At 43.9% G+C, this 22,226-nt stretch overlaps 1 protein-coding gene across 1 annotated transcript in view; it reads left to right on the top strand.

Moving 5' to 3' along the window:
• The first annotated feature begins 13,748 nt into the window (after positions 1-13,748).
• Positions 13,749-22,226, top strand: part of LOC134440579 (teneurin-1-like) — a 275,455-nt gene continuing 266,977 nt past the window's right edge. The window contains exons 1-2 of the mRNA XM_063190697.1: positions 13,749-13,965; positions 18,643-18,939. Of these exons, the coding sequence (XP_063046767.1) occupies positions 13,749-13,965; positions 18,643-18,939 (514 nt within the window). The remainder of the gene's footprint in view (positions 13,966-18,642; positions 18,940-22,226) is intronic.

Here is a 22,226-nt window from a genome sequence, read left to right as displayed (position 1 = left end):
TCTTCACATGTACCTGAGGTAGCTTAGCCCATGTGGTTGTAACCTAGTCTACTGTTAGTGCTCCAGTTTAGCATATTTATGGAGGTGAGTCATGTGAAGGGGAAGGGAAGGCGTGGTGCACTGACTGTTTGGGGTCAGAAGCTCTGCCTCCCCTTAAGCATTGACATTATCGAAGTGGGGTGTTTTGGCGAGACATCCTACAGCGGTAGCCTAAATGGACTGTTAAGGGTTCCCACGGGTTATGGAATTTCAGGAATATCATGGAATTTCATAAAAGATTTTCCAGTCATTTTCCCAGCTTGGGAATTTTTTCATGAATAAAAAAACAGTGAATCACAAAAAAAAAAGATTTTCCAGTCATGGAAAGTCAGAATGCAATGAGCCCACTTAAGTCTGGTGGTGGCTCGGCGTCAGCTCTAGGGGTGAAGATAATCTTCAGTTTTCACACTTTTTGAAACATTTTAACACCATTTCTTTTTACGGAAGTGGTCATGGAAGTACAATTTTTTGGGTCTTGGAAGCCATGGAAAAGCATGGAGTATTGAGAACCCTGAACATACCCCTAACCCATAGGGGGATACTGTGTAGAGAGCATTGATGTATAATATAGTAACTAGTTAGCAGGGCCTTTACGCCATTAGTAGGTCGTCATAGCAAACTCTAACCTCAAGGTGTGCTACTGCAGCGTGTTGTAATGATTTTGCAGTACAGCCCGTAGTGTAGGACAGAATTACAAGACAATGGTTCCCAGTTGTTCCATGGCCAGACAGAGAGCACAGGTCTGCAGAGCCGCAGCACCATGGGGGTGAAGAAGAGGATAAATGGCGCGCCTGCCTCTCTCCGCACATTAGAGCAGCATCTGCTTGATGAAGTGCGTACACAGCAGCCTCGCATCTGCCAGAACCTGTAGCTCCCGCTCTCTGAAAATCTGGTATTAATCAAGTGCCCATCCTCCCCCCAACAAACCTCCAAGATCAGAAATCAATTTTTGTTTCCATCCAAATGTTTCGGGGCATAGATCGCCCGACAACGACTCTGATGTGTATGCCTGGGCAGCGTGCACAGGGAGAACTATCGTGGCAGCAGCAGCAATGATAACACATCTGTTGTGTTTGTCTTTGTCCTGTCAGCCTAGCAGACGTTAGTCCAATTTTGAACAAGTTTAAATGTCATACCCAACATATTCAACACTGTAACTAAAATAACCTTGTGTGTGTCGTGATGCTAAATGATGATGAGTAAATGGCTGCTTTCTGACGTGATTACAAAGGTTAGGTGGTACATGTAGGTATTCTTGAGGGCTAATGCAGCTTTTCTCCACAGACTTAAACTTTTATTCCTTGTGCCTTATGTCTTGTGTTTTGGAAATAAATCAAGAAGCATGACATCTGAATATGGAGCAAACATATTTTGAGTATATATAGCTATTTTTGTACAACCATGACGTCATATAACTATTTTTTTGCTGTCAGTTGTACTATAGATAAAGTGTGAAATCTTCACTTGCAGAATGTTTAGTCATTTTGTAACATAACCTTAGCCTTGCATGCACAACATTTTCAAATGCAGCTAACATTACAGTCTTGCCGTTTTGGAGCAAGTCCAATAAATCAGTTGTCTGAATGACATGTCAAGGTCAATAGCTCTGAGTCGAGTGTCTTGACACACGGTGGCATATTTGCTCAGGAGCTTCGAGGTATCGACACTGTTTTAGGTGATGGTCTCCATTGGCATTTCAGGAGGCTTAGCATAATCAATTGGGCTGCTTGGAGGACCTCCGCGGCTGATGCTAATTGCCAGGTTTATGTAAAATGGGTGCGGCAGTAAGTTAAGAGTATCTTAAGAGGAGGGCTGTGAGCATTGGCTCATGGAGAGATTAGGCTTGAGACCTGGGAATGAAGCAGTTTTCACACGGTAAATTTTTAGAAAATTAAAAGAGTGTGTCAATTCAATTCATAAAGTGTTGAATTAATACTGCTCAAATTCTTTCTGCAGTGCATTTGATGTCTTGGTTTTTTTAAAGAAATTGATTTCAAAAAGTATTGAAAATGCATTATCCCGGCCCTGCCGTGGTCGACCGGTGGAACACTCGCCTGCCATGCGGCTGACCCGGGTTCAATTCCCAGCCCGGGTCCTTTGCCGAACCCTCCCAGTGTCTCTCCCAATTTGCTTCCTGTCCACCTCTGTGAGATCTCACACTGTCCTATCAAATAAAGTTGAAAAAGACCAAAAATAAATCGTAGAAGAAACGTATTCCTCTGCATTATGATGCAAAACAAATAAGATAGCTTCGGGAAAAGATGAAGGACGATACATCGCTAGCTGTGACTTTGAGATGTAACTTGTATCTCACTGTTACTGTGACCTTGGTAATCTGTAAGGTTTACAATGTACGTGTAGGTAGGTATTGAAAGGCGAGCTACGTACACGTTATTCCCACATACAGTACACTTGAATCCACAGGCCTGGCGCGTGAACGACAAGCTGCTGAAATCAGCGTTTTCACCCCACACAATCGGCAGGGCCAGTCAGGCTAAGGTGAAGTGTGATGAGGCTGATAATGCTGCTGGAGGATCCAGATTGAAAGGCCAGGGTTAGAGAGGCACGGACAACTAAGATGCTGACCTGCTTATCCATATTAAGGCACACTCTCTGTCCATACTAAGGACCATATCCACAGTTTGGCTGCTTTCATCGTGATTCACTGCTGGGCGCTTAGACCGAAAAAAGGAGGGAATGGTTTTAGTCTTTTTCATGATTTATTTCTTTGTATTTCTTCATAATAGCCACATACTGTATTTGTCTGTGGGCTTGAATTTAGATTCAGTCCAATGCGTAGACAATCTCAGCAACGGGTAGGACTCGATCAAAGTTCTTTCTCACCCTGCAAGGATTTTTTTCCCTCTCCTTCAGTATGTCTATTTTCTCTGTATCTCTCTCTCTCTCTCTCTCTCTCTCTCTCTCTCTCTCTCTCTCTCTCTCTCTCTCTCTCTCTCTCTCCTGCTTTTTTCTGTCCCTGATTCCCATCTCATTTTTTTCTCTCACTCCCCTCTCATTCTCTTACTTTCCATCATATTCTGCTTCTAAATTTTCACACTTTTCACCGGATGATGCAGTGATAATTCTTGCGGATTTCATGCATGCGTTCAGCTGCAGTCAGAGTTATGAGCGGCATCATCTTGCCGGACACATACAATTTGCCCAGCATACGTGCCCATTAACCTCACCACCTCGGCCTCCGCAAAAAAACATTACAACCACCCACCCCGCCATAGGAGGAGCGAACAGGGCATTTGCCCCTGGGCCCAGTGCCCTCCCGTATTGGTGGTGGGGGTCCTATTATGATTATAGGGCATATGGGGGGCCTATCAGTGTGTTGCCCTGGGGCCCTGTGTACAGTTGGTCCGCCTCTGCACCCACCTAACACACTGTCAGAATGACCAAATGCATTCAGAGGTTGCAGAGAAAACAAGGTCATTTGTATCTGAACCATGAAATTATCATTTCTCTATGCCCCCCCCCTTCTTCCAACTAACCAACCCCCTTGTCTTTCTTAGTCATCTCCCTTCTCCGCAGCATGTGTTTGATGGGTTGACGTGTGTGTATGAGAAAGTGCGCGGGGGAAAAAGGGGAGGGATTGGTGATGTGAGAGTGATGCGTGCCATATTGACATGTAATCTGATTGTTGTTGGCTTGGCCCGTGCGTGGTGGGCTATTTTCCCGTCCAGAGATTACTGGCCCAGCCAGCTGTGAAAATCCCGACAGCAAGAAGGGATTGGCACATCGCTAGCTGCTTAAAAGCTAGTGTGTCACAGCACATTTTGTCAGTGTTAGTGTTCAACACTTGAAGAGTCAATGTAGCATGTTCTATTTGGTTGAATTAACACTGCGTCTTTTTGACAGTGTAGTTGCTTAAACCAAGTGTGCGATAACAATAGCAGTCAAAGCAGTGGCCAAAGCAGCAGGACCCAAACAATTAATTGTGCACCCGACCAGCTCCTCCCCACATACTCCACCCCATCCCTCGAGAGAAAGGACACAGCGCTTGGCTCGGCTCGTCTCTGTCCCCCAGTACAGCGGAAAAGATAATATTAATTAAAAAGGCGGTTTTGTTTGTTAGTGTTGTCGTGGACGACACTGGGCTGTTAGGCAGGCCAAGTTTGAAATGGCCTTGTCACATGCTTGGGTTGTTGTGTTGGACTAACTGTAGCAACAGCTTGCTTATTAACCAGCCATCAGAGGGAAGGAAAACGCACGCATCCACCCACACGCAAAGACAGACACACACACCCAAACACACACACACACACACACACACACACACACACACACACACACACACACACACACACACACACACACACACACACACACACACACACACACACACACACACACACACACACACACACACATCTCCCTGGGCATTAGTATTCTCTGCCTCTGAGACATGTTGGCCAGCGCTCCATTTTCTCCTCCCTGTGTGACAGGAGTGGAGATGATGCCTCTGCTGCCAGGGCTTAACTAAATGCACCCATGTCACACAGAAGACAAAGGATCCTACATTAGCTTCTATCAATCAGTATTGACACAGACACTTGCAGCAGCTTTTTTGATCTTTTTTTCAGTGGATATTTTACTGTGAATTATTTCAGTTGGCACCAAACAGGACCAAACCAGACAAAACAAACATGCAGGATAGTAAACCACTATGTAAATCCTCTACCCAAGCAAAACAAACACTGGCAAAGCCCACGGATGACACCACAAACTCTGTCCAACCAGACTGCCCAAATATGTTTTGGCTGAGCGAAGTCGGCGCTGGTCTGTTGGCCAATAAAAGCCAGTTGGAAGGAAACAGTTGAACACCTGAGTGTTATCTTAACGAGGTGCTTGTTTCGTGTGAGAAATGTTGCCTTTTGATGAAAAGGAAAAGGAAACACCATGAGAAAGTAAAAGAAAGATATTGTTGATTTTTATGTACAGTAAATATGCTCTCATTTATTGTAATTGTGGTGGGTGAACAATAGTAAAAGGATGTCAGTAGGGCGTAGCAGCAAATTCTGGACCCTATGTACAGCCAGCTCCAATGAACCCCCAGCCATATAACCGTGCGAATAGACCAGGCGCGATGCGATTCAAGCGACAGAGTGCAGCATTGAGGAGACTAGAGTATGTCCGTACAGGCAGAAGGCAAAGCATTCAAGCATTCCCATTGGCTGTGGTCACTGACCTCTATACAGTCATTGGCTGTTGCGGCTTGTCGCCGAACCGCGTCATAGAAAGTTGAAAAGATTTCAACTTCAAACTGTCGCGCTCGTCGCGCAAATCGCTCTAGTCTCCAGAATCGCTTTTGTCGCGCTACTCAATACAAAGTCAATTACTTCCGTCGCTCGCCTCGCTCAGATTGCCGCTGGTGTATTTCTGCGGTAACATAACATTGTACTCTGTGTGGGCCACCTAAATCCTTCAGGCCCTGGTGAAGTCACACTTTAACCCCCTGTACGACACCCCTGGATGGCAGGCAGTATCAGCATTAGCATCTTTTGTTTTAGTGCGACAACGAGCACAACAGTAACTGTATCATAAACCAGTTTGACAGTTGTAGACCTGCGTCCAACAGCTCAACATCAGCATTACACTACTGTATACTTCATATGCTTCACCATTCTTACAAGATACAAGAGTATATTATTCCACTTACTGTAATTTACATATCATTGTGTACTAATAATACTATTCACAATCATAAATAGTTAATAGTTTTTTTCCATGGCTTCAAAATAGTTACTGTTTGATATCTGTGCAATATTTCTGGTGCATGCGTAATACAGTGGTGTACCCGAATAGTGTTGTTCACTCTGTGTATTGTATTCTACTCAGTTGTGATGTCATTCCTGCAGTCCCTGCTGTGTCACTGTGCTGCTACAGTATGACAGTCTTTCATACTTGCTGTCACATTGTCTAACCATTCGAGCTGGCGTTGCTCCTGGCATCTCCCAGCAGGTATGGTTGTGGATAATTGTTTCTGAGCTTTGGCGGAAATGTTCCCTTCCTGCATTCTGGATTGTGTGACGGCCAGCAATTTTTTATATTTATATATGTGTGTGTGAATGCGAGAGAATTTTTGTACCTCTGACAGCGTGTGATAATGCAGTTAGTTGTATCGTCTTTTCATGAGAAGCCAATATGACATGGGTGACGTCTTGAAGCATGCCAATAGTATATCCCTGGAGCCTCACCACGGCTTTGGCACAATTGAATTGGAAAGGGGTTGGCGTCAAATTGCAGCCAGCTGCCAGACTCAGCCCACATCACTGGAAGCTTTGCTATGTCGGTTGCTTGTCTTTCGAAAAAGAGAAAAAAACCTAGCTAAAAATAAAAAATAGTTGACTTAGTGTCAGTTTACCAACGGCTGACCAGTGCGTATGGGTATGAGACGTGTTGCAATGTGTGAGAAATATCACCAGTCTTTATAGTCAATATAGACTATAATATACCAATCGTTACATCCCAGTCATTATAGTATGTCATAACCATATCACCTAGATGATGCATGCTGCCCTATAAAGCAAAAAGCCAGTAACTGTGTGTTGTTGTTGAAAATAAGTTATGTTTTTATGAGTTATGTTTATGATTATGTTTTTGTTGACATATAGGCTTATGCCAAAATATTTTTTAAAATCAGAAGGTTTGGCTTCATTTGGTTACATCTAATGACTTTTTAGATTGCCAGTGTCATAATACAGTTCATATCTCATCTGGCGCATGGATTTTTTTTCATCATACAACCATCAACGTCTGCTCTCGGTCCTGCGCTGACCCAAAGTCAACTGGTTGCCGGGGCAACCCAACAACAAGTCTCCCCATCCTCCTTGACTTGCAGCAGTCTTCTTTTAAAAAGTCTGCACTGTCCGCTGCCACCATTTCTCTGCTGTAAATGAAGTGTCGCCAAGTTCAGAACGTGTGACCGTTATCCTTGATTCACCAGTCTTCATCTCCCTCCTCCCCTCCACCCCTCCCTCCATCCCTCCCTCTCTCACGCTCCTCTCCTCTGTCCTCCATGCATTCCGGTGGCAGGCTTTCTTTCTCGCCTCCTTTTCCTCTCCGCTACACCGTCGGGTTTTTGACACACCGAGTTCCCGGCGTATGAAATATGCCGCTGGGCCGCGTGCACATAAATCTGCCTTAAGTGCAGCCCCCGCTACATGCCTATTCATCAAGCAGCTAAGTAGAACATAAAGCACGGCGGCGGCACCGGGTCCTCAGCAGTTACAGATGCAGAAAAGAAGAGATGATGAAACTGTCAGCCGTTTCCGTCTTTCATTACGACACCAACATAATGCCGCCGTGAGGGCCCTGGGGGACTCGTCCAGCCCCGTCCAGCCCCTCAGCTCCCAGCCTGAGATACCCTACCCACCCAATATAGCCTATGCACACAGATGTGAGTGTGCACGCACGCACGCACGCACGCACGCACGCACGCACGCACGCACACCCACACCCACACCCACACACACACATCCACCCCACACCCCCCACCCCCACACCACCTCCCTCTACTCCTCCTCTTTCGGCCGTGTTTGTCTTCTTAGCATGCAGAGGCAGAGCACTTATTAATAGTCTGGTCAAATCTAATTGATGTGACATGGAGAATTCTCACAGCTGTCTAGGACATGTTATCTTCCTTTTCTCAACCCTACCCTTGTGGGAAATCAGCGGCGAGTTACACCAAAAAAAACACAAGTGAAGACCTCGTAATTAGTTTGTTGAAAAGCTTTTTTCCTGAGCAAAGGACACTCAAAAACGAGGTGTGAAAGAACTTGCACAGACAGCCGGTTCAACTGGCAGAGATCACCCTCACCCCAATTTCATTGTGTAACTCGATTGATTTCTTTTTGCAACATAAATAAAGCGCCAGTGAAACATTATGGATTGATATGCTTTGAAAGCCCCACACCTTTGCAGTCTCTCCTCTGGGTTTTTTTGTGCTTGTTTGCGGTGTTCAAAGGCAATGGAATATATAACAAGCGCGGGTGCAGACAGTTGCATTAATTAAACTGATGGATCATAAAGGCAGCCGAGGCCAGAAAATGATTTGCATACATTGGATGGTATATGTGTGATATTAGAACAAATTCCTCTCATTTGCCGTGCGTGAAATGCATGGAGCCCCATAGCGTTTGTAAATTGGAAAGCAATTTGTGTGGAAATGTCATTTGCGACTTTTGTCCCTGCCATCGGTACACATTTCCAAGTCTAGTAGTGGCTGTGAGCGCCCAGCCCCAGAAGTGTGGTGAAGCTCATCACTATAGCAATTAATAAATGAATTTTCTGTCTGTCTTGGAATGTTCCGGGTGCTCCATTTGCTGAATTGCGTGCGTGCGTGTGTGCGTGCGTCGTGTGTGTCTGTGTGTGTATTTGTGTGTGTGTGTAGCCACTAATGGTACAATAATCCGTTGTTTGCATTTTAAAACTTTAAAACCTAACATGCAAGACTAGATTGTGTAAGTTGTTGTCTTTTATGTTTGGACTGAAGAGATGCACGAAGCGCAGATTGCAGTCTGGTTCCAAGGAGTGGAGGGAGGGATGGGGATGGGGATGGGGTGGAGGTGGGGGTGTCTAAACGCATCAGCTCTGTCCTCAGATCTCTGCTGCCTTTGTCTCCGATGCGTAACATGCCCGGTCAGGCTGCCAATACCAACTTGTCAGCGGTGCGAGAGGAACAAGCCCGTATCCATTTGGAAAGCCTCCATATAGTCTTCAGATGAAAAGGGAGGAGGAGCGTGACCTTTTAGTTTTATATTTAGGGTTGTCATACGCAACAATATATACGTAGGATCAGGTACTGCTGCTCATATACTAATGTGTCATGACTGTGATTTTCACTTCACATACGTAGGCATGGGAAGAACAAAATAATCCAGGAGGGGTTGAGAGAGAGAGAGAGAGAGAGATACAGAGATAGAGATACAGACAGATACAGAGAGAGAGAGAGATACAGAGAGAGATACAGAGACAGAGAGAGAGAAACTACCAGTCTCGTTTAATTCAGTGGTGCGATCAGCGAGGATGTCTTCCCAACACTGGAAATAGGCTCGTCTCCAGGAACAAGCTAGTGGGTGTTACATCAAAATGGGAAATCAAGAAGCCTAATGGGCACCCTACAGTGGGGCAGAATTAGCAGGAGTAACCTCCGTCAGACAGCTTAGAGGCATTAAAGGAACAGGCCTCAGAGGGGCTGGATCTCCACTGGGTTGGCTGGGTAAGGGCGCGGCGGGGAGCCCAGAGCTGGGGAGGTGTCAGTGCTGGTGGTTTTTATGGTGGTGGTGGGCCTACGGGCTCGATGGAAAGATTTATGTCTCGTGTTTTTAGGACTTGTTTTTTTATGAACCGACTATCAAAGAAGTCAACTATGTTTTTTTTTGTTTATTTACAGAATGTATGCTGCATATTCACAAATGTTTTCTTTGTCATGAATATGTAGGGCCTATCACTATCTTTAATTTCCAAGTATTCATTCTGACTTGGAAATTGATACTTTTCATACTAGGTAGTAGGTCACAGATATCTTGGGGCTTTTCGGGACGTTCTTGTAGACGGTTGAAGCAGGATGCTGGCAACGTCACAGGCGAAGAGAGAACAGAATGGCGATTGAGCATGCGCATGGTTTTGCTACAGGGCGGGCCATAGATACGCACATCTCATTGGCTTAATGGCATGATTAAAAGAGAGCTTCGGCAAATGGTCACACAAAGAGTGTGACACATAGTAAGATGGATCGAAAGAAAACTTACTGTGGCTAGACCAGTAGATATCAGTTTATTGCTTTGTAAATATTCTTGAAAATATCAGATTCGTGAATGAGCATACATTTAGAAAATAAACGACTGAAACTATGTATTGAACCTTTCCTTATATACTCATTTGAATTCATGGCGTGTCCCTTCAGGCTATGGCAGAGTTGTGTCCATGACTGGAGGGGTGTTTGTATCTCTATGCTCATGTTTGTTCATCTGTCAAATAGTAATGAATGATGAATGTTACTACACTATAAAATTAACAGCAGATGAATACCTCCAGTACAGGTGCTTTTACCATTAATTTTGATTTATTTATTATTCATTTTAAAGTTGTATGCTAACTGCAGACTTTGAGTGGAAGGTGCTTACTGCTACTCAGAGCAGCCAGGGGGCAATTTGTGGAAAAAGCTTTAACTATGACACAGACTGTTAATGGGCATTTAATAACACCCAATGTTAGCGAGGCAGAAAAATGTGCATTGATCTTTTCTCTGTGTTGTTTAAAAGTGTTTTCTGGAAAGCGAGTAATCAATTAACTCTAATGTGTTGTTATTTTAAATGCATTTTTAAGCGTAGAAATTGAAAGATTAAATTGTATGTCTTACTGTATGGAGCTCAGACTTTTCAGAGAGGTAGTGTGTAAATCATTAAAATAAAGAAATTAAATATAAAGACAAGCAGTCAACAAAGGAGCGGCTATGTCATGAAAAAAGACAATGCACATGTTATCCCGTGCACAGAAAGTCAAATCACACTTCCCTGATTCCAATGCTTTACCTATTTCCATGCTTTGCCAATTCACGTTTTACCACCAATTCCACACCAGTAGCCAGGAAGATGTGGCTGTTCTGCTCTTTGTTCTGTGTGACTCTGTGTGTCATAGGACATCTCTTGCCATAAGCTTGTGGATTAGCACGGAGGCTCAGTCGGCGTGTTCCTGAGCAAACTAATGACCCTGTTCAAGGTGCTGGGGACGGCACGCCAACTAGAGCGGCCACGCACACGCTTCACAAGTGCAAGGGCTTTGGGGGGGAAAAAAACACGGCTGTGGCACCAGAGAGCCGACCAAAGGCCAACGCCTGGAGCGTCCTCGCAGCACTAAAGTCAGAGTCAGTGTTGTGTGTATGGACGGGCTCGATGTTGAATTTTACAGCAGCAGCAGCAGCAGGCCAGTGTGTTGTTGTGCACTAGCACACCTTCCCAGTTCATGCTTAAAATGCATTTATTTTAACCCCTTAAGTCAGCTGCAACTGGTTGCCTGTGCTCATGGCTGTGTTGTGTTTTTAATACATGGAGGGCAGAATCCAGAACAGCAACAAGCGTGTCAACTGTTTTTTTTTTCTTTTTTGTTGTTGTTTTTGAAGCATTGTGTCTACCAGCATTCTGACCGGGAAGAAAAATTAGGTACAGGAAGTAAAATAAAAACCCTCAATACCCGTCCCATATTCCTAATGATAAACACCTAAGGCATGGCTTTCCTCAGCTGTGCATAGCCGGTGAAAGTGAGCTTATTTTCCCCCATGCTGTTAATGGGCCATACAAAAGTCTAACACCCAATTAGTCAACACGACATTTCTGGGCTATGGACTTGCAGTGGTCTTGCAGCAGCAAGCAAGCAAGCAAGGGAGCACATTAACAAGACTTTGATTGCCTTTCGTTGTCTCAAATTATTTCTAATTCTTCAGTTGCCCATTAAGAGAGTTCAGTGTGTCATGGAAAAGAAGTAATTAGTGTTCGTCTTGAGTATGACGGAGGGAGAAAATCAACAAGGGTGTATTTAGGGAAATATGGACCCCATGTTTTTGTATAGCTCGTTAGCAGACTTGAGAGGGTAGAGAGGGACTGCTGCCTGTGCTGTGTCATGCAAAATAAAGACATCAAGTGCAATGCAAGAAGGTCAGGTGTAAATGTGTCTGGGTACAAACAGGTATGATTAGTCGAATGCAGCTTCCACTGTATTGAACTGGCCGGCGACAATTGCCTTGATATATGGTTTTCCGGCACCTTCCGAAGAGGTCAACACTACCATACTTTGTCTAGATGAGGAACGAGCCCCATCTCAACTGCTATTTAGCAGCATTTTTTCGCTGCCCTGAAACAGTTTCTAATGGCCTGTGGCGGTGCAGAATGTGATAGCGGGTAATATTAATGGGGGACATTTGACACTTTTTTTAAAGAGATTTTCTTTCCCGCTAGAAAATTAATCATCATTCACGAATGGAGGGACGTTTCACAGAATGTTAACAAAAGCACCGTAGGTACTTTTCTCACCAAAAAAAGAGTTACTGCAGATTGAGTGCATAGTGAGAGTGCTGATGTGACTGAGTCAGTGGAGCTAGGCCTATTGGATCTCAACCAAGCAGCAGTGGGCCAGACAGAACAATGGAGCCCAAACTGTGGTGCATTTGTAGAAACCATTGTTTGCTAACGTCTGTTGCAAGATTTCTCCTTAGATTCCAGAGGCCTAAAAGCTCATTTGGTATGTCTGCAATTGGCACATGTGTTTCTGACAAGCATTCACAGATCGGACTGAGATTCTAGGAATGGTCATGAACTTCAATACTCATAATCCTGCCTGGTATGCAAACATGATGAAATTTAACAGTTTAAACTTAACAGTACAAGGTGTTTTATGCTGAGGGCACTCAAATTTGCATTGCTGTCTCTCCAAATGACTGTAGCCACACATAGTCATTGTGCTTATGCCTTGAAAAAATGAGTTGCTGCATGCAACAAAAATAAAGACAAGACTAAAATAATTGGTTTCGAGGATAGAAGACAAACTGCTTACTTCACACAAATCACTTAAAATTAAGTTGTGTCAAAATCCTGTATGATCATCGACAGTAATCTGTTTCAATTGTCACATTAAAAAATAACAAAATTAGCTTTTTGGCACATAAGGAACATAGCAAAGATTAAAGATTTTGTGTCTAAAAAATATATGGGAAAATGTATCCCATGCTTTGATTTCCATTAGAGTTTACGATTGCAATTCTCTACTTATAGATCTCATTGGCCATGTGACACCATTTCCGTGTTAATGGGAGCTTTCCCCACCATCTAATAGCATGGTAACGAATAAATATGTTCTTGTCCCAGTCAATATATATGCTGGGTTACATATATGCTGTTTTAGGAACTAAATGTAGATGATTCATGCAAAACTATTGCTATTTTGTACAGAGATTGTCTGTACCAGAGACTTTGAAAAACATTAGCAAAGACTACATACAAAGTATTTTGCACAAGTTATTTCATTCATATCACGCTGAAACCCGCTTTTCACATTTTAACACTTGTATCATTACTACAAGACCATTGATTGACATCAGTGTGCCGGATAAAACAGATAAAAAACACATGAATGTAAGTGTAAATGACATTAAGTAGTTGACTTAGGTGCTGACTGAGTCAACAATAACATCCAGCCGAGGATTATAGTTCCTGAAGTGCTCGCACAAATAACTTCATCGTATCAAGCTTTTTCCCACTTAATTGTTTGCTGTTTGGTACGAAAAAAAAATCAGAAAGAAATATGTGAAGCCCACCACACAATTCAAATTGGATCAAGGGAACATCTCCATTGAATTAAATGCCAAAAATCTCGTTTCTGAGCTCTCATGGATGCGAACGTGAAAGCACATGTAGACCCCATGGCATGAGCGAATTACATACAGACACTGGTAAAAAGAACTAGGCAAGAAAACATGAAAAGGCTCAGGCTACTTAATTTTCGCTTTGATCATAGAAATGGCTTTGAAGATCTTGTCAATTACCCAAACCAATGGAGCTTTGTCATTAATGAAAACACTTGGAAAAATCAGGGCTTGTTAGTAAGCACATCTCTCTTTGCCTCCTGCATTCTTTTTCCAGATTCCGTCATGCTCGGCATCGCTGAGAGATATGAGTGAATGAGCCCTTTCACCCCCAACCTCTTCGGACATGGAAGAGATGGACTCCAAACCGTACCAGCCACTGTCAAAAGCCCGCCATGAAATGGAAATGGCCTACACCAGCTCCTCAGATGAGAGCGAGGACGGTCACCGCAGAGCCAAGTCCTACACCTCCAGAGAAACCCTACCAGACTACAGCCAAGAGCTCAGGCTGAACTACAGCAGTCACAGCAAGAGGCAGACTACTTTTAGTGACACAGCTCAAGGTATGATTTTTTTCAGATTTGGTTGGTTTTTGGTTTTGCCTATTATTTTGGTTCATTGTTTTCTGTGTTTCGAATCATGTATTATGTGTCTGACTCAAAATGGCTACAACATTTAAAGAAAATCTAAAAATGAACATCACTGAGGTGTGATGGAAGCTTTTTTTTCTTTCCCGAGGTAATTCTTTTTTTTTTTAACCTGCTCTGAAAATGGGTCAGGCACAAACCTTGTTGGCCTCAGATCTAATGGAAATAGAGTGGTAGTTAGAGAGAGACAGACAGAAAAACAGAGGAAGAGAGAGAACAAAAAAGGAGAGAAATAGACAGCCTCTGCAAGGGGTTGAAGTGGGTGAGGGCTTCCATTAGGTTCTGATGATGAACGGTGCTCTGGCGGGTCGCGTCCAGTAAACTCAGAGATCACTGATTAGCCGTACGGTGAAGTGGGTGCATTGATCAATAGACTGTCTTTCTCTCATTCAGCGCCTTAGGCTTCACCTAGCATGGTGGCAGCCTTTGATGTGTGTTTGTCTTGTGAGTCCTTGTGCCACCACCAAAGCAAATTTACCATTTTATGTAAGTTTAATGGACACTAAAGATGCCTAAGTATAAGTCTTACCTCTGCATCTTTGATGCTAAAAGCCCATTTGTCATAGGTAAGATGTCGGCTGGTTACTGTGCTTCGAGACCACACCTCAGACCCCATTTATTATATACTGGAGAGGCATGCCAGTCAGGACAAAGACTGCTGTCAGTTTGCAGTGCAATGCAGTGTTTACTAGCAGTAGTCTTTGCACTGAAGTGCACCAACACAAATTGATTTGGATAAAAAAATTGACAAGAGCTATGTGTTGGACTATGTTATTGCTATCAAGAGCAGAGCACAGGAAGCCTACCAGTTTTTTGTGTGTTGCAGAAACATTCTGATGAAAGAATTTTGTAAACAACATGAGCACACAATCTGTCCCGAGTGCGCCTGGCGAGGAAAGAAACAAAATGAACAAAAGTAAGAAACAAAAAGGAAAAGGAGTTATGGCGAGATTTCAGGCGGTGATAAACATCCCATTTGTAACACCTTCTAACGCGTAACCAAAGCTGAAAGGGAGAGAAAAAATCAGGCAGAAAAAACCAACAGTGTGGAAAGGCTTGACTGAAATGTATTTGACATTTCATTTTATCTTGGGTGAAAAATACTTTTTCCCCTCGCAAGTAAATATTCATAGATGTTGATCTGTTCCTCAGGCAGAAGCCAGCGTACCAAACGAGTGGGAGGCCCGGAACGAACAGTGTGCTTTTTTTATTTATATATTTCTAATATATATATTTCTAAATAATAAATATTTCAGAAGACCTAATTTTTCGTAGTGCTTTTTCAAGTTTCTTTCTGTCTGATAGTTCCCATGATGTCGCCTTGGCTGATGCATACTAGCAGGTCATTAACACACCCATTAAATTAGTGCAAACATGTCTGACCTGCGCAGGCCTTCCAGTGCCTTTGGTCTCCTTGTTATGTGAAATTGGCGAGGCCAGATTGAGAAGGCCAGCTCACTTGGCCATGATCCACATTGGAAAGCATGTGCAGGCCAGAGTAGAGTAGACCCATCCCTATCCTCCAGTGGTCACCAGCATCCTTGTCCGTGAGCCCCGTTCAGCCCTGTAGCCCCCATCGCTGCCGCAGCTGGTCTGGGCTCCGGGCTGGGCTCTCTGCTTCACACTCCACTGAGCTTCATCCCGGCATTTAAAAGGATGAATTATGAATGGGGCCAGCATAACGTGCTATTTTAGCGCTTTTCTCTGACACGCGGGCTCTCGGAGCCGTCAGGGATGGGGAGGCAGGCTCCTCGCACGAGCACGAGCCGAAGACAGATGCTGCGGACATCACTTCATTTCCACCAGCTGACCCGGCGCTTCCCAGGGTCGGTGAGTGTCGTGGTGTGCTCTTAAATCCTAATTCAGGGACACAGTGTGGGGACAGAAGGGGGTGCGGAGGGTGGGGTGGGGGTGGAGTAGAGGGCGTGCATGAGTGGGTGTGGTGTGCGATGGAATGGGGGACCCTGTGGGCAATGAGGGAAATCTATGGTTGCTTGCCGCCTTTATATCAAAGAGGACTGCAGAGATCTGCAATGTTATAGCTTGAGGAGGTCTTTTTTGAAGTTTTTTTTTTTCCTCCCGTTACTTTATGTTATTTTTAAAGATACACACAGTAGGAATGATCTGATAGTGGTGCAGAATTATAGAATATAGTGATGTGCAGTGAATGCAGACCTTACATTTCCATACAGGGAACGATCCGTCACCCAAAAATCAAAGGGGATTGCATTTTAAAATGTGATATGCCATATGGGAAGGTTTAAACACTTGTATCCCTTTGAGGCGTCAAAGTCATCCTACATCTGGAACATCACACAAAGCAGAGAGACATGAGAGGCAGAGAGAAGGGAGGAAAAAGGTAGATCATTTTCACTATTTCCCTGAGTTGCGCTCATTCACTAAATGGAATATCTCTCCTTGCCAGCTGGATCAGCTAAAAAGCTTTTTGTGTCCAAAGTACTGTAATTATTTTTGCTAGTGCTGTTATACTGATTACATTTTATGCACATTTTGATAATGATAAAAAGGAGAGGGCTCCGAGGATAAAACCCTCTGATGATCACCAGCTATCGACTCTCTCACCTACAGATGCACAGAACGGACTGAGCCAAATTAATGCATTCAAAGCTGCTGGCCCTGATGCTATTACTGTACCTGTTTGTGTGCTCAGAGCTTGCACGGAACAGTTGTCAGGTGTCTTCACTTCTTCAACCTGTCTCTTTCCCATGCAGAAGTACGAAGTGTGCTTCAAAACCACCTATATAGTACAAGTGCCAAAAGATTCCTCTCTAAAGTGCCTAAATGACAACCCCCCAGTGGCACTGGCTCCCATAGTGATGAAGTGCTTTGAGTAACTGGTCCTGTCTGCCCACCATACTTGACCTGCACCAATTTGCCTACTGTAGCAACATGAGTACACAGTGTGTTGTGTCCTCAGGGTTGCAGTGTGCACTGTACTCTCTCACCTTGTTAACAAGAACACTTATGCAAACCTGTGGATTCTAGTATCAGCACATCCCTCGGTCATTGGGTCATGGACTATTTCATAAACAAGTCAGACACACATATATCCTTTTATTGCCCCTCCTGCTAAGCTTGTGTTATCAGCTTAGTAGGTTAGCTAGAAAAGAATAGGCAATCTTGATCACAATTACAACCAAACTTAACTCTTCTATTATATTTTGCAGTGTATCTGCATGTGGTAAAATGTATACATTTTAAGGCTGAAATTTTGAACACATGGAACTGCTGTACAGAAACTAGTGCATTAAACCTTGAGATGCTGTTGCAATTAAACAATTTGTCATAGTAGAAGAAATGGGAGCCTACAGTAATTCTGAAGCTACACTCTGAGCTATAGCTCTTTTCAAATGTTCAGGGGAAACTGACTCCCTTGTAGAGTGTTGTTCATGCAGTTCATCATCCATGAGGAATTGTTATTCTACTGTATGTAATATGAAGGGCTTGGAATTTCTACTTGAGCCGCCAGCTTGTTATCCTCAGAAATGAACTGCATCTGAATGACTAAACTGCTCATTGAGTTGGGGTTTATTCTTTGAAATGTATTGACATTGGGTCTGATTTTGAATGTATTGTCTTTTTCGGTGCTGTTTTGTTTAACCCATTGATGCCTAAGGCACCTGCAAAAAATATGAGCTAAATGCCTAAGCCCTTTTTGGGAAAGATGCCCTCAGCCTATAGAAAACAAAATAGCTTAGCCTCAGAAGCACATAAAAAACATGAAATAATTTAATTTAAAGGCTAAGACCAGCATCTTGCATTAGAACGTGTTGATCCAGCTTTAAGATACCCACATTTGTAATAGTACATCTCAGATCTGATGAGCCTGAATGCAGCTTTAGGCGCCTTGATCAATGTTGTATATATGCAGAGTTTAGCATCAATGGGTTAAAGTAATATCACGTGTATAGATGCATTTACTGCATCATTTTCATGGCCCAAAAGTTAAGTTGTGTGGAATTGAAACATCATATTGTATTTTGTTGACACAGTGAATAAGCCAACCTTGCATCTTAATTCATTATCACCCGGTTTTGAGACCATTTTTCACTGCACTTCATAAGGACACTTCAATAGTACTTCATAAGGACACTTCTGTAGAATGCTTCATATTTTTCAGTTAATAGGGCTTAATATTAAAATAATAAGAAAGAATAAGAATAAGAAAACGTATATCGTTTAAACTTGGTATCAACAAATTCTAGCCAATACCAATTAATGTTATGCCAGTGTACTTAAAAACACATGTTTTATCAGTATTCATCGTTAGGATTGTTGCATTATCAATACATTTCATTTATTCAGGTTAACTGAACATGCTGTAGTTTGAAGCTGTAACAGTATTAATTTCCTCAAATCATTTGATAGCCTATAGTAACATAGTATAGTAACACATAGTCCATAGCAGTTTCTGACCGTCCAACCCATCCATACAGTGATGTAGAATCTCTGCACGCATCTAAAAAGCAAGGATTTATTTAATCCATCTGAAGTTGTAATCTTCCTGCCAAAAAACAAAACAAAACACAGGAACCAGCCTCATTCCTCTCCTGCGTTGTGTGTGTTTTGCAGAGATGGACTTTGGGGGGAAGCCCCAGCAGCCCCAGATGCTGAGCTCCAGCTACCAGGAGGAGCTGTGCACGGGGCCCCAGCTGGGCTACTCCCTGGGCATGGGCTCCGACGTGGAGGAGGAGGAGGAGGAGGAGGAGGAGGAGGCCATGGAGGGTGACCCGTCCCCCAGCCGCGCCCTCCACCTGTGGATGCAGGAAGTGAAATCAGAGCAGAGCTCCTGCCTCTCCAGCCGGGCCAACTCGGTCCTCTCCCTGACCGACACGGAGCAGGAGCGCAAGTCAGATGCTGAGAATGGAGGTGAGTTGTTGAGTAGTGGCACATCACGGTGTGGTGCAACCTAGCCGAGCCTGGCTCGCTTTTGTCCTTGTCATCATCGCAATTGTGTTGTGCGTCGAAGCGGAACGCCTCCGACATGCTTGCTTAATGTGTTTTTTTGACACATTACCTCGGTGCTGCGAAATATACCCTGAGTAAATATTGGGGAACAAATATGTAGGGTGCGTCTGGAAGAGTGGAGTCACCCAGCTGCTGATGCAGCGGACTTTCTGTGTAGTCTTTTTTTCCAGTAGGGCACCTCAGGAGAGTCTCTACATTGTGCAGAGCTGTGAAAGCAAAACTAAATGAAAGATGTTTGTTCCAAACCCATTCACAAAACCTCATTCTGAACCTCAGACAGGTAGAGCAAATGCATTGCAGTGTATTTGCTAATGCAACATAATGCAACATCTATGGCTAAGCATGTAATAGCCAAAGAAGGGCAAATGCAAATTGGATTAGAGTTACTGCTGTATAGTTCTTGTATAATATAATTTTGAGGCCTCCCCTTCAGTAACTTCATAGAGGTACCAGGGGCTCAAAGATGTCTATTTTTGTATGGGTAGCTTGTATCTGAAAAGAGGATGCTTTTGTTGCTCGGACGCATTTTTTTGGCCAAAAGGGCTATACCAAAACATATAACTCCTCAGAGGTAGTCATAAAATGGGCCATTTTCACATCCACATATTTCAGCAAAACTCACAAAGTATTCTACACATACTTCTAGTAGTTTGCAATAATAAATACTCCGCTACAACTACTAAACAGTCAATAACTATGTTTTCATGTCCATTTTATTGGTTATGGCTAGAGGGATGACTTTTATGACTTTGAAAATAGCCAGAAGTATTACATCATTGGGTTATGTGCTGGGTCACCACTGGTACAGAGCCATATTCGCAACAGCAGCATCTGGACTTTTCTAACCTTCCTACGAAGTAGTGAAGCGCTACCTCTATTTCTATGACTACAAAATAAGGACATAATAGTCAGTAACATTATTTTAATGTCTGTTTTATTTTATTATTTACCAGTTATTGCCACAGGGTTGACTTTATGACTTTGAAAATACTAGTCAGACGAGCTACATTATTGGATGCCGCTGTATCGTGGCTACGAGAGCCGTATAGTCGCACAGCAGTGTCTGGGGTCTCCAGTACCCTCCCGGTTCCCGCTAAGTACTGCAGATGCCTGACACAAGTCATCATCTCAGCCTGCAATGTCAGAGGTCTCTGCCGTGTTTACTTTTCCGTATCCCCAACACACTCTTGCCAATGGGTATCTCCATCCAAGCTTGACTCTGGAGGCTCGCTAATGATGTCTCTTCTACCTGCAGGGGTTGAGCTCAAAGCTATATATGACTCATTTAGCATATGTCGTTTGCAGTGTGCGGAATGCGACAGTGTAAACACACACCAACGCCATGCTTATTCGGTATGCATGGCCACATCTGCTTTGCGAGAAGGCGGTGGAATAAGAGAACCGTTAGTGCTTCCAGCATTAAATATGTGCAGTTTTCACCCGGGCCTCGGCTCATTTACGGGCACGTCACGACCCATGCACACACGTGTGTGTGTGTGTGTGTGTGTGTGTGTGTGTGTGTGTGTGTGTGTGTGTGTGTTTATATGTAGAATGGCACCACGGATGGCACAGTCTGTTCCATAGCTATAATGCTTCTCTGCAAGTACACAGCATCTTACGCCATTGCTGAAGAGGTGTGTGTGTGTGTGTGTGTGTGTGTGTGTGTGTGTGTGTGTGCGTGTGTCTGTGTGTGTCTGTGTCTGTGTCTGTGTCTGTGTCTGTGTGCGTGTGCGTGTGCGTGTGCGTGTGCGTGTGCGTGTGCGTGTGCGTGTGCGTGTGTGTGTATGCTGGGGGTGGGTTGTCTTCTCCTTTCTCATCTCGTTATTTTTTCATCTGCTCCCACCCTGGAAGCATGTCGGGTGGTGGGAATAATTTATAGGCGGGGTTGACAGGGGTTAATGCGGAATCTACGTTGCCTCAGAGTTCCCGTCAACTTCCATACCCAAAGCAAAAAAGCAAAAAAAAAAAGTTTTTAAGATGGACAAGATAATGTCTGTATTATGGATTCTTTTTTCCCTGTCTCTGGCACATATTTAATTGAAACGACAGGCAGCTACAGATATCAGTGAGTACAGAAATGCACTTAAATCAACAATGCAGAGATTGGTGTCGGTGCTCGCACCAGTTACGTTCGGCACTAAAGTGCTTGTCTGCGAACTTTTTTCCGCACGTGACTGTGTTACCTGGATGGACCTGCTGACGGCCACGCCGTCGTCGCGGTTCGCAGAGAAAAACCTTCGTATTTTGCGGTTCGCATTGCGAACCAATTTTCCGGTTCACGAACGCAAATATCTGTGGCGTTAACACGACGGCCGGTTCGCGATTAGGTGCGGGAACGGGCTCCAGCACGGTTCTGTGTCGGCCTGAACGTGCTATTAGTGGTTTACTTCTCTCGTCAAAATATCAATGGAAACATCATACATAACAAAAACATACAGTAGGCCTACTTGGAGGAGATGCAGCTCAATACATGTATATAGATGCATCTCAAGGTGTAAAGCAGACATTATATGTATATCGTGTTTACAAGAACATACACTTCAGGGGTGTGACTTGGAAAAAGTAGTAGATATTATTGCAGAGTGTAGATTGTTTACAGTATATATATGGTGTGCAAGATCACAGTCATTTATTGTGATGAAAAACTGCTACATAGATGCATCATTTCTACATGGCCCTTTGTATTCTTTAACATGCCCATGCGTATGGATTTGCCTACCAATTCGAGTGCAAGGATTTGTACTTTCAGTGTGTGTCCAGGATTAACTCCTGGCCTTGTCTGTAAGTGTGTGTGTGTGTGCGTGTGTGTGTGTCTGTGTGTGTGTGTGTGCGTGTGCGTGTGCGTGTGCGTGTGCGTGTGCGTGCGTGTGTGTGTCTGTGTGTGTGTCTGTGTGTGTGTCTGTGTGTGTGTCTGTGTGTGTGTCTGTGTGTGTGTCTGTGCGTGCGTGCAAGTGTGCAGCACGCATCTACATGTCATGTGGATGGCTGAGTGTGGGTTGGCACATATCACTCATGTCTTGCTGCTCTTGGTCGGGGTCATCTGAGGGCCTGAGGGCCTGGCATGCTATTGGCAGCTAATCAAGTACCAAGTGGAGAGTTGAGATTTTTCTCCTTGATGCAGGTACACAGACACAAATGTACAACATGCACGCGCGCACACACACACACACACGCACGAACGCGCACGC

The sequence above is a fragment of the Engraulis encrasicolus genome, chromosome 23, assembly GCF_034702125.1.
Source record: "Engraulis encrasicolus isolate BLACKSEA-1 chromosome 23, IST_EnEncr_1.0, whole genome shotgun sequence".
Taxonomy (NCBI): domain Eukaryota; kingdom Metazoa; phylum Chordata; class Actinopteri; order Clupeiformes; family Engraulidae; genus Engraulis; species Engraulis encrasicolus.
This window is presented reverse-complemented; position numbering and strand designations above follow the sequence as displayed.